Source organism: Toxotes jaculatrix, chromosome 5 (genome assembly GCF_017976425.1).
Source record: "Toxotes jaculatrix isolate fToxJac2 chromosome 5, fToxJac2.pri, whole genome shotgun sequence".
Taxonomy (NCBI): domain Eukaryota; kingdom Metazoa; phylum Chordata; class Actinopteri; family Toxotidae; genus Toxotes; species Toxotes jaculatrix.
The window spans coordinates 16,302,729-16,315,117 of NC_054398.1; the positions used below are offsets into that span (position 1 = coordinate 16,302,729).

At 35.1% G+C, this 12,389-nt stretch overlaps 2 protein-coding genes across 2 annotated transcripts; one reads left to right on the forward strand and one right to left on the reverse strand.

Annotated features, from left to right (window-relative positions):
- The first annotated feature begins 5,711 nt into the window (after window positions 1–5,711).
- On the forward strand, window positions 5,712–7,662 carry rps27l (ribosomal protein S27 like). Its single transcript, XM_041038694.1, has 4 exons — window positions 5,712–5,810; window positions 6,517–6,625; window positions 7,150–7,260; window positions 7,408–7,662. Exons 1-4 carry the CDS (start codon window positions 5,805–5,807, stop codon window positions 7,434–7,436), a joined length of 255 nt encoding a protein of 84 aa, XP_040894628.1. The 5' UTR covers window positions 5,712–5,804; the 3' UTR covers window positions 7,437–7,662.
- A 1-nt stretch (window position 7,663) lies between these two features.
- Window positions 7,664–11,405, reverse strand: dnaja (DnaJ heat shock protein family (Hsp40) member A). The gene is made up of 8 exons (XM_041038693.1): window positions 11,284–11,405; window positions 10,691–10,833; window positions 9,973–10,147; window positions 9,296–9,400; window positions 8,957–9,184; window positions 8,619–8,852; window positions 8,418–8,518; window positions 7,664–8,294 (listed from the first exon to the last, which is right to left on the reverse strand). Exons 2-8 carry the CDS (start codon window positions 10,820–10,822, stop codon window positions 8,079–8,081), a joined length of 1,191 nt encoding a protein of 396 aa, XP_040894627.1. The 5' UTR covers window positions 10,823–10,833; window positions 11,284–11,405; the 3' UTR covers window positions 7,664–8,078.
- Between the last annotated feature and the right edge of the window lie 984 nt (window positions 11,406–12,389).

A 12,389-nucleotide genomic window follows, 5' to 3' on the forward strand; every position in this document is an offset into this window, starting at 1 on the left:
TCATAGTATAGTAAGGCGTCAAAATCGGACAAAAAAAGTCAAAATTTTTTTTGTCCTCAAAATGTCATAAAAAACGTCATAGTATAGTATGGCGTTTTTCTCGGGCAAAAAAAGTCAAAAAGTTTTTAGACCTCAAAATGTCATAAAAAATGTCATAGTATAGTATGGCGTTTTTTTCGGGCAAAAAAAGTCAAAAAAATTTTCGACCTCAAAATGTCATAAAAAACGTCATAGTATAGTATGCCGTTTTTTTCGGGCAAAAAAAGTCAAAAATTTTTTCGACCTCAAAATGTTATAAAAAACGTCATAGTATAGTATGGCGTTTTTTTTGACCATAAAAAGTCAAAAAAATTTTTGACCTCAAAATGTCATAAAAAACGTCATAGTATAGTAAGGCGTCAAACTCGGACTAAAAAAGTCAAAATTTTTTTCGTCCTCAAAATGTCATAAAAAACGTCATAGTATAGTATGGCGTCAAAATCGGACAAAAAAAGTCAAAAAATTTTTCGACCTCAAAATGTCATAAAAAACGTCATAGTATAGTATGGCGTTATTCTCGGACAAAAAAAGTCAAAATTTTTTTTGACCTCAAAATGTCATAAAAAACGTCATAGTATAGTAAGGCGTCAAAATCGGACAAAAAAAGTCAAAATTTTTTTTGACCTCAAAATGTCATAAAAAACGTCATAGTATAGTATGGCGTTATTCTCGGACAAAAAAAGTCAAATTTTTTTTTGACCTCAAAATGTCATAAAAAACGTCATAGTATAGTATGGCGTTTTTTTAGGACAAAAAAAGTCAAAATTTTTTTTGACCTCAAAATGTCATAAAAAACGTCATAGTATAGTATGCCGTTTTTTTCGGACAAAAAAAGTCAAAATTTTTTTTGACCTCAAAATGTCATAAAAAACGTCATAGTATAGTATGCCGTTTTTTTCGGCCAAAAAAAATCAAAATTTTTTTTTACTTCAAAATGTCATAAAAAACGTCATAGTATAGTATGGCGTTTTTTTCGGACAAAAAAAGTCAAAATTTTTTTTAACCTCAAAATGTCATAAAAAACGTCATAGTATAGTATGGCGTCAAAATCAGACAAAAAAAGTCAAAAAATTTTTTGACCTCAAAATGTCATAAAAAACGTCATAGTATAGTAAGGCGTCAAAATCGGACAAAAAAAGTCAAAAGTTTTTTTTGACCTCAAAATGTCATAGTATAGTATGGCGTTTTTTTCAGGCAAAAAAAGTCAAACATTTTTTCGACCTCAAAATGTCATAAAAAACGTCATAGTATAGTAAGGCGTCAAAATCGGACAAAAAAAGTCAAAATTTTTTTTGTCCTCAAAATGTCATAAAAAACGTCATAGTATAGTATGGCGTTTTTCTCGGGCAAAAAAAGTCAAAAAGTTTTTAGACCTCAAAATGTCATAAAAAATGTCATAGTATAGTATGGCGTTTTTTTCGGGCAAAAAAAGTCAAAAAATTTTTCGACCTCAAAATGTCATAAAAAACGTCATAGTATAGTATGCCGTTTTTTTCGGGCAAAAAAAGTCAAAAATTTTTTCGACCTCAAAATGTTATAAAAAACGTCATAGTATAGTAAGGCATGAAAATCGGACAAAAAAAAGTCAAAATTTTTTTTGACCTCAAAATGTCATAAAAAACGTCATAGTATAGTATGGCGTTTTTTTCGGACAAAAAAAGTCAAAAATTTTTTTGACCTCAAAATGTCATAAAAACGTCATAGTATAGTATGGCGTTTTTTTCGGCCATAAAAAGTCAAAAAAATTTTTGACCTCAAAATGTCATAAAAAACATAGTATAGTAAGGTGTCAAAATCGGACAAAAAAAGTCAAAATTTTTTTGGACCTCAAAATGTCATAAAAAACATCATAGTATAGTATGGCGTTTCTTTTGGCCAAAAAAAGTCAAACATTTTTTTTACTTCAAAATGTCATAAAAAACGTCATAGTATAGTATGGCGTTTTTTTCGGACAAAAAAAGTCAAAATTTTTTTTTTCTTCAAAATGTCATAAAAAACGTCATAGTATAGTATGGCGTTTTTTTCGGGCAAAAAAAGTCAAAAAATTTTTCGACCTCAAAATGTCATAAAAAACGTCATAGTATAGTATGCCGTTTTTTTCGGGCAAAAAAAGTCAAAAATTTTTTCGACCTCAAAATGTTATAAAAAACGTCATAGTATAGTAAGGCATGAAAATCGGACAAAAAAAAGTCAAAATTTTTTTTGACCTCAAAATGTCATAAAAAACGTCATAGTATAGTATGGCGTTTTTTTCGGACAAAAAAAGTCAAAAATTTTTTTGACCTCAAAATGTCATAAAAACGTCATAGTATAGTATGGCGTTTTTTTCGGCCATAAAAAGTCAAAAAAATTTTTGACCTCAAAATGTCATAAAAAACGTCATAGTATAGTAAGGTGTCAAAATCGGACAAAAAAAGTCAAAATTTTTTTGGACCTCAAAATGTCATAAAAAACGTCATAGTATAGTATGGCGTTTCTTTTGGCCAAAAAAAGTCAAAAATTTTTTTTACTTCAAAATGTCATAAAAAACGTCATAGTATAGTATGGCGTTTTTTTCGGACAAAAAAAGTCAAAAAATTTTTTTTCTTCAAAATGTCATAAAAAACGTCATAGTATAGTATGGCGTTTTTTTCGGGCAAAAAAAGTCAAAAATTTTTTTGACCTCAAAATGTCATAAAAACGTCATAGTATAGTAAGGTGTCAAAATCGGACAAAAAAAGTCACAATTTTTTTGGACCTCAAAATGTCATAAAAAACGTCATAGTATAGTATGGCGTTTTTTTCAGACAAAGAAGTCAAAAAAATTTTTTACTTCAAAATGTCATAAAAAACGTCATAGTATAGTATGGTGTTTTTTTCGGCCAAAAAAAGTCAAATTTTTTTTAACCTCAAAATGTCATAAAAACGTCATAGTATAGTATGGTGTTTTTTTGGGACAAAAAAAGTCAAAATTTTTTTTGACCTCAAAATGTCATAAAAACGTCATAGTATAGTATGGCGTTTTTTTCGGACAAAAAAAGTCAAAATTTTTTTTGACCTCAAAATGTCATAAAAACGTCATAGTATAGTATGGCGTTTTTTTCGGCCATAAAAAGTCAAAATTTTTTTTGACCTCAAAATGTCATAAAAACGTCATAGTATAGTATGGCGTTTTTTTCGGCCATAAAAAGTCAAAATTTTTTTTGACCTCAAAATGTCATAAAAACGTCATAGTATAGTATGGCGTTTTTTTTCGGACAGAAAAAGTCAAAAAAATTTTTGACCTCAAAATGTCATAAAAAACGTCATAGTATAGTATGGCGTTTTTTTCGGACAAAAAAAGTCAAAATTTTTTTTGACCTCAAAATGTCATAAAAAACGTCATAGTATAGTATGGCGTTTTTTTCGGACAAAAAAAGTCAACATTATTTTTGACCTCAAAATGTCATAAAAAACGTCATAGTATGGTATGGCGTTTTTTTCGGCCATAAAAAGTCAAAAAAAATTTTGACCTCAAAATGTCATAAAAAACGTCATAGTATAGTAAGACGTCAAAATCGGACAAAAAAAGTCAAAAAATTTTTTGACCTCAAAATGTCATAAAAAACGTCATAGTATAGTATGGCGTTTTTTTCGGACAAAAAAGTCAAAAAAAATTTTTACTTCAAAATGTCATAAAAAACGTCATAGTATAGTATGGCATTTTTTTCGGCCATAAAAAGTCAAAAAAATTTTTGACCTCAAAATGTCATAAAAAACGTCATAGTATAGTAAGGCGTCAAAATCGGCCATAAAAAGTCAAAAAAAATTTCGACCTCAAAATGTCATAAAAAACGTCATAGTATAGTATGCCGTTTTTTTCGGGCAAAAAAAGTCAAAAATTTTTTCGACCTCAAAATGTCATAAAAAACGTCATAGTATAGTATGGCGTTTTTTTCGGGCAAAAAAAGTCACAATTTTTTTCGACCTCAAAATGTCATAAAAAATGTCATAGTATAGTAAGGCGTCAAAATTGGCCAAAAAAAGTCAAAAAATTTTTTCTCACTTTTTGTCATAAAAAACATCATAGTATACTAAGGCCTCAAAATTGGCCAAAAAAAGTCAAAAAAAAATTTTTTTGACTTTTTTGTCATAAAAAACGTCATAGTATAGTAAGGCGTCAAAATCGGTCAAAAAAAGTCAAACATTTTTTTTTCACTTTTTGGTCATAAAAAAACATCATAGTATATAGTAAGGCGTCAAAATCGGACAAAAAAAGTCAAAAAATTTTTTTTGACTTTTTTGTCATAAAAAACGTCATAGTATAGTAAGGCATCAAAATCGGCCAAAAAAAGTCACAATTTTTTTTAACCTCAAAATGTCATAAAAAACGTCATAGTATAGTAAGGTGTCAAAATCGGACAAAAAAAGTCACAATTTTTTTTTACCTCAAAATGTCATAAAAAACATCATAGTATAGTAAGGCGTCATGCCTTAATTTATGTACGAATTTTCAGCCTAAATAACACTAAAATGGTTGTGGTAAAAAAAAAAAATTCACCCCCTCACAGTGTTCGCGGAGGTGGAAACTATCAATAGAGACCAAAAACAAAAAATGTACCAGGCTGTTAATATGTTTTTTTTAGGCTGTAAAGTTGGCTATTTTAACATGGGGGGTTAATGGAGAATTACTCACTTTTGGAGCCAGCCCCCAGCGGCAGCCGAGGAACTGCAGCTTTTTGAATGCGGAAGTGATCCTCACTGCTGAAACCTATAACTCCCCCCTTGGCTGAGCCCTGTTTCTACTGAAATGTGATTGGCTCAGCTGCTCAGTCAGTCATCAAACTGTCAAAAGAAAACAAGAAAGACGAGCAGGGTAAATTAAGAAAGAAGCCACAGACACACACACATATGCTTAATTGCTTTTATTTGAGAAAAACCACATGCAAGCAAAACACAAAGCATCTTCTTTTCCATGTTTTCACGCTACCAAATTAAGCAGAAATTGAACAGAATTTTGCCTCTGTTCTCCGCGCGCACACACAGTAGTTTTAATTTTTAAATTTTTTAAATTTTGAGTATGCATAATATGTGTGAGCATATGTAGCTTACTTTAGTACACTCTACTGACTGTATATCATGTATATCATTAGATTGTTTTTATATTGCAAATAAGGTATTCATGTTAAAATCACAGTTCCACTTGCGTCCGTCGTGCGATCGGTTAAAAGGCATCTCCAAACTAACCTGGGCTGAATTTCAACCCCAGCCCGCCCCTGGTCTTGGATTATTAGAGACCAACATTAAAGACATACAGTAACACAAATCTGGTGTTTTTTACATCTCCCGTTATGTACACCAGTATTATGTATGTTTGTATTAAAAAAAAAAAAAGTTTTCTGTTTTGCAAATCACTCAAATACTGCAGAGGCCTCGGACTTATGGTGCATCATAATCATAATTTTGATATAATTAAAAGTTAACATATTTGTAATAATCTCTGCGGTATCTGCTACAATCACAGACATATGATGTTAGATGTCAGACTTTTTAATTCAAGTATGGTAAAATGGTAAAAATGTTCAAAGTTTGTGGGGGGGAATACCGCACCTGGATCCTCACCCAAGAGGCTATCTCAGTTTTTTGGAACAGAGGCGTAATGTTTTACAAAGTTGAAGTGAAGAGATATCCTGTTGACAGTGTTCAGTGATCTCCCCCCTCCGCCTCCATGCTGTTACTGCACAGTTTGTGTTTCTGCCCACGCAGCCCACGTATGCGCAGAAAAAAGCAAGGCTACCTCGGTGAAAATGCCTGTAAGTTACAAAGTTTTGACATCATTTGTAGTGTTTGAGTTATCGTGCTCTCTTGTCAGTTGTCAGAGCTTTTTCTTTTATATCGTCGACTTCCTACCGTCATACAGTGTACACTTAATGAAACCTCGAAGTTGAGTTGTTGATATGTAGCAGCTGGAGCACATGGAGTGCAAGTTAGCTAACATAGCTCAGTCTGACGCGGGTGGCGACTACTTGCTGAAACCCACCAGACTCAAACGTATGTATGCGATATAAACTGCAGCGGGCCAAGAAACAGTCCGTACCTGTGTTTTCTTTACACAAGGCCTTTGCCGTTTTTCTCACCAGATGGACTTTACGAACACAAATTCACTATAATTAACATTACTTTTAAGGCAAAAAAATATAGTGTGCGTGCTTAAGCTACTGTATTTTCATTATCCGTGGTAGCGTTTAAACGTGAGCTAACATCAGTTATTTTCCGTGTTCTCTGAAGCTTAAAACAAAACAAAAACAAATGATCGCTTACCAAGAGAGAGAGAGGGTGAGATTAAATTACCTTTATAAACCTTTTCTACGATGAGATCAGAAAAGTCTGTATTTTAATTAGCTTCATTTACAACAAATCCTTTAAAACCACTGTTGCACTTTTATTTGACTGAACCTGGCTTGGGTGTCCATAAAACTGCCTGTCAAGTTAAATGTCACCCCTTTTCATTAATTTTAGCTGGCCAAAGACCTCCTCCACCCTTCTATTGACCACGAGAGAAGACAACATAAAAAGAAAAGACTTGTTCAGAGTCCAAACTCCTACTTTATGGACGTGAAGTGCCCAGGTAAGTTTCTTCAGCAGGGTAGATTCAAGAGTTCCCGGGAGTGTTATACATGCACTACACACAAGAACAGAATCACTGAAGGTTTTATGCAGTGGTTTTTGGCCATTTTTGGTCACACATTCCACAATTACTGCTGTCATGATTTTGCATTGATTTAACCATTGTTTACATACATGACATTTTAGTGATGACAATTTAGATAACCAAGTACGTTTACTCAATGTATTTAAGTTCAGTTTTGATGTACTTGAATGTCAGTTAAGTTCAAAAATTTTTTTTTCTTCTAAGTACACTTTGTTGGCAGTACTTATGCACTTTTACTTCAGTAAACTTTTGAATAAAGAACTTTTACTTCAAGAACTTCAATGGAGTATTTTTACAGTGATGAATTAGTACGCCTGCTTACTGAGGTGAGGGTTTTGTGTATTTCTCCCAGCACTGATGGCATTCATGAAAACATCTGCCAAGTGCATTTAGATGCTGAACCTAAAGTTTGTTTACAGTTTGACACTGTTTCTTTGCAGGCTGCTACAAGATCACCACTGTGTTCAGCCATGCACAGACTGTGGTACTCTGTGTGGGATGCTCAACTGTGTTGTGCCAGCCAAAAGGAGGAAAGGCCAGACTGACAGAGGGTAAAACATCTACATGCTGGAATAATGATAGTGCTGTAAATTTTGTAAAAGTCATGAGTATAAAATCCCATATCACTACCTTTAGTTGACATATGCCTAAGTTGTAATTAGAAGGCAGTCTAACTCATTTTCATTTTTGCTTCACAGGTTGCTCTTTCAGGAGGAAGCAACATTAAAAAGGGATGACCCACTTAATCATGTCTGTAATTAAGCCATGCTGTTGAAAAATACCTTATTTTAGCATTGATTACAATGTAGTTGTGCATTCACTGATGACAGGTTCTGTCACTGTACAAATGTTCAGCTTTTACAATAAATTTCTAAACTGACTTGCAACATTTTTAATATGCAAAATACTAAAAGTAAAATCTCACTAAATCAATAAAGAATTCTGTTATAAAAGTTGAAGCATTCTGGGACTTTTATTGAGAAATAACCAAAACTGTTTGTCATGACTGAGATTACCTTCACAGAAAGTATACAAGTAGTCCGTTCAGCTTCTGAATGAAAAGAAATCATTTGTGCCATTGATTTCTTAAGAAACATAGACATAAAAAAAAAAGATATATCTTAAATAGAGAACATGAGACAAAAACACCAAAATACACTTTTGATAACTTTTGGAGCACAGATAAAATGTTAAATGTTGTCCTCCACCTGCATATTTGTGTTCCAGGACAGCAGCACAAAAATAGCATTGGCAACTGCTTTAAACTTAACTGACTAATTTGCAGTGCATTACCTTATAGAAAAAATCCAAAACAATCACAACAAAGAAACCCAAATGCTCTACAACACATTTGCATCATAGACTACATTCACTGTGTCTGACATTGCACTCCACCTCTGGGACCCTCCTCATCTTCCTCATAAACTTCCCTGCTGTAGTTTTTCTGTTGCGTTCGCACATCCACCTCACAGAGATCGACCTCCTCCATCTCATCAGTAATCATCACATCTTCTCTGGGAGGAAGCAGTCTTTCCAGCTGGAACATGAGATGCTCTGGGAGCCAGTGTTTATCTGGGAACTCCACCTGCAGGATAAAGTACAGTTAGCAGAACTGAATGTTTTTTTTCTGCAACATAAGAATCTAGCAAAGATTTAAACCCAGACAGTTGTGTGGCACTGGTAGCATGTTCTACGTTCAGTGTCTTACCTCAAACTGAACAATAAGCTGCCCCTTTTCATATGGATCCCTGTAAATTGGCATGCCCTCATTCTGAACACATTTGATGTCACCGTGCTTGATTACTTCACCTGTTGATCAAAAAAAAAAACATGTTAGTGAAATCTGGATTACAAAACAAACAAAAAAAGATAAGCCAGCTCTGGAGACCACCTGATCTTAGTCAATTACCTGGTTGTGAGCTGATGACGAGTGTTCTGTTGTCTAATGTCTGAATGGTCTTCCTGAAACCACACAGGGCCTCAACAAGTTTGATGTTCATCTTTGGGATAATTAAATTATCATCTTGTCTCTGGTAAACGGGGTGCTCCTTCTGATCCAGCACAATGATCACATCCCCAGGCTCCAGTCCAGGTTCCTGGTCACCTTCTCCGTGGAATGTAATTTTCTGACCATCTCTCATACCTGCACAACACATTTATCTTTGGTTTAGTTTGCTTTTCAAAGCACACTCACTACTTCTTACAGTTTTAAAGAAATATGACTATCTCAAATGGGTGAGAACTTACCTTTGTCAATGTGAACTTCAAGAATCTTCTTCTTGCGTTCTACTTTGTGCCCATTGCAGTTCTTGCAGCGGTCTTTTGAGTTAAATTTCTCGCCCTGTCCCTGGCAGTCTGAACACATGCTTTGGATCTGCTGAATCATGCCTGGCCCAATCTGTTGCACCTTCACCTGTACTCCTCTTCCTTTACAATTTGAACATTTCTCCAAGGCACCTTTCTTACCACCGTAACCTGTAGTAAGCAGAATAATGTAATTTTCTCAACTTCTGAACTAACTTGATTGGATATGGGATTTAAAAAAGGAACAAACCAAAAAATAAAATCACAATACATAATACGTACCATCACATTTTTCACAAATGACATTCTTCTGGAGTCCAAGCTTCCTGGTGGTACCATTGTACATCTCCTCCAGTGTAACACTAAGTTGATGGACAACATTCTTTCCTATAGGAAAAGATAAGATAAGATAAGATAAGATAAGATAAGATAAGATAAGAGAATGCTTTATTAGTCCCTCAGTGGGGAAATTGCATTTAGCAACAGCAGGGGTACAGTATAGTGAGTGAAAGTATGAAAGATATAAGTAAGAGACCAATATGGCCAGAACAAGATTAAATAAGCACTATTCCAAAGGTAGAATAACTAAGAGACTAAACTAAGAAACAAGAAAATAGCTGCTGTAAAAAATAAAATATACATACATACATACATACATACATAAATAAATATGAGATGGAGATTGTTGAGTTGAGTGACTATAGTACACAACTATTGCACACTAATAATTGGGTTATTGCACATTGATGTTACACAGATAGTTGCATGGAACTGTAATCAGTATGTAAGTTAACAATGCAACAATGAAAAGAATAGAATAGAGAATAGAATATACTTTATTAATCCCTTTGGGAGGTCCCTTGGGGAAATTTGGGAAGAAAATATGTGTAAGGTGACCATTATGTTATACACATTACCTAGCTACCTTACTTATAAAACTAATAAAATACAAATCTTACCTTTTCTCTCTCTCTGCATCCGTCCTCCTCCTCCAAAGAACATGTTGAAAATGTCTGTTGGTGAAGTTCCACCGCTCATGCCTCCCTCCTTAATTGCCTGTTCTCCTCCTTGGTCATACAAGTCTCTCTTCTTTGGATCCGACAGAACCTCATATGCTTGAGATATGAGCTTGAACTGTGGAAATAAAAGCTATTGAGTCACTCTGGAAAACAAGACTGCATTTAAAGCTTTCAATAATAAATAATCGGTAATTCACTCCAGGGTTCTCTCTAATAAGTCGTAATGACTGATATTAGATGCATGTTTCCTGACCAAGGCTCTTTATCAGGATTACTTGTTGTACATTTTCAAGATATTTTATGATCATGACATTGAAAACTTAAAAAAAATGTGCAGGCATCTGTAGTGTGTCAAGTCCTTTCCAAACTCAGCCCAATGAGCATATAAGATATAGTGTACACGGACAGTGAAGGACCACTAAATTAATTCAATTTCAAACATTAACTTGACGTCCTAGTGACAGGGCAGCCCGAGGCGTTTCAACGGTGTCAGAGAGCTAATCTTCCTGTACCCGGACAGAGGAACTGCGGCTAGATCTTTCCAGAAAGATCCCGCTGTCAATTCAACAAGGCGTGCTGTTTAAAATTAGAAAGGGCATTTCCAGCTGTCCATAAACGGTTGCAGGGACACCCTAAAGGTTGCTTATATGTAACTCACCCTCTCTCCTTCATTGGGGTTCTTGTCGGGGTGATATTTCAGTGCGAGCTTCCTGTAGGCTTTTTTGATTTCCTCCGGTGAGGCACTGGGGCAGACACCCAAGAGGTCGTAGAAGCCGGTTTCGTGAACCATGGTTAACGAACCTACAGGAAAAAAAAAAAAAACAAAAAAAAAAAAACTATTGCAGAAACACATGAGAATATTACACAAAGCTGTGACTTACTATTTTGTCCAAAACGGGTTAACGTTAGGATCCGATGCTACTGTAAGCGAAAGAGCCACATTTCAAAAAACCTAAAAATGAATGGTCGCTAATATTACTCTATAACAAAGTTCACATTAGCGAAAATGACCGTAACAAAATAAAGCTACGATGACGGCGAAAATACAGTAACATGTGCCTCAATCAGATAACGCGATCACAGGCAGTACATGTGGTTAAATGACCGTTTCTGTTGACCACACACTAGCTTTTATTTCGTTAAGCTTGAATGAAGCCGCTAGCATTTGTCAGCCGCACAGCTAAATATTCTCACTAACTGTGTTTTTCGAAGCAGTGGTAGCAGAAGTAGTCGCTGAAGTAGCACACTTACTTGACAGAGGTAGTTACCGTCCTTGCCGTCGCTTGGGTAACTCTGAGGGTGGTGAGAGAAAGATGGCTTCTTCTTATAGCCGCTCCACATCGCAGAACTTTCTGGAGAGCTCTGAGGAGAGGGGCCGGATGTTTCGTTGGCTGCGACTGCGGAGTCTAGAAAAGACCTGAGCGGGGGGGGGGGGGGTTAGGCAGGAGGAATGGAGAGAGGTGGGGGCTGCAGGGGTTAGAGCCTTTTAGACCAGCAGCTTGTTGAATTTCATGACCTTATTCCTCGAAGGTTTACGTAACATTGGTTTTGTATGGTGCTGATAAAACGGCAGTGGGTTTGTTATTTTAATTTATTTTATGTGAAACAGCTAATTTGACTTACAAAAATTAAAGTGCTCTCTTCTACAATCTTGAGTTGGGGAGCTTATCAAAGCTATGTCAGAACAACAAAAATTACAAACATGCTTTATGTAAAATTAGATTTCCCTGTCAGGAATGGACTCTGTCCCAAGGATGTAAAATGAAATTTTTATCAAGCCGTTGATAACCTTCCAACAAGCTTTTTGTGGCCAACTAAGAGTCTTTTTTTATTCTTGATAAATGACCTTTCAAGCACTCTTCCTGCAGATCACTTCAAGTTCTGAGATATTTTTAGGCCATCCTGCACACACAAGCATGTTTAAGATATACCCACAGATTTTCAGTGATGTTTGAAGTGAGAGGGGTTTTCCAAAAGCTGGTTGTTGATTGTTGCTGTTGTTGATTTTGAGGTCTGCTTTAGATCATTGTCCTGATGATTGACTACAGGCCCTTTGCATCCACAAATTTTCTGGTACTTATGGGGGATTCATTCTTGTCACATTCATTCTTCCCTCTATCTGTGCCGTGTTTCCTGTGTTACTTGCTGCCACACAACCCCAGAGCAGAATCTACCGTGTTTAAATGTGGGGTTGACAGTAGAGAGAAGTAGAAATAACTCAGTCAAAATAGCCACTGACCCCTAGGCTCCATAATTCTTTCACAGTGCACTAACTTAGAATTGAATTAGTTAAAATAAAGTATTCCTGTTTTAGGCAGAGGACTCTTGGGGGCCTAAGCAGTTACATAATAGCAATA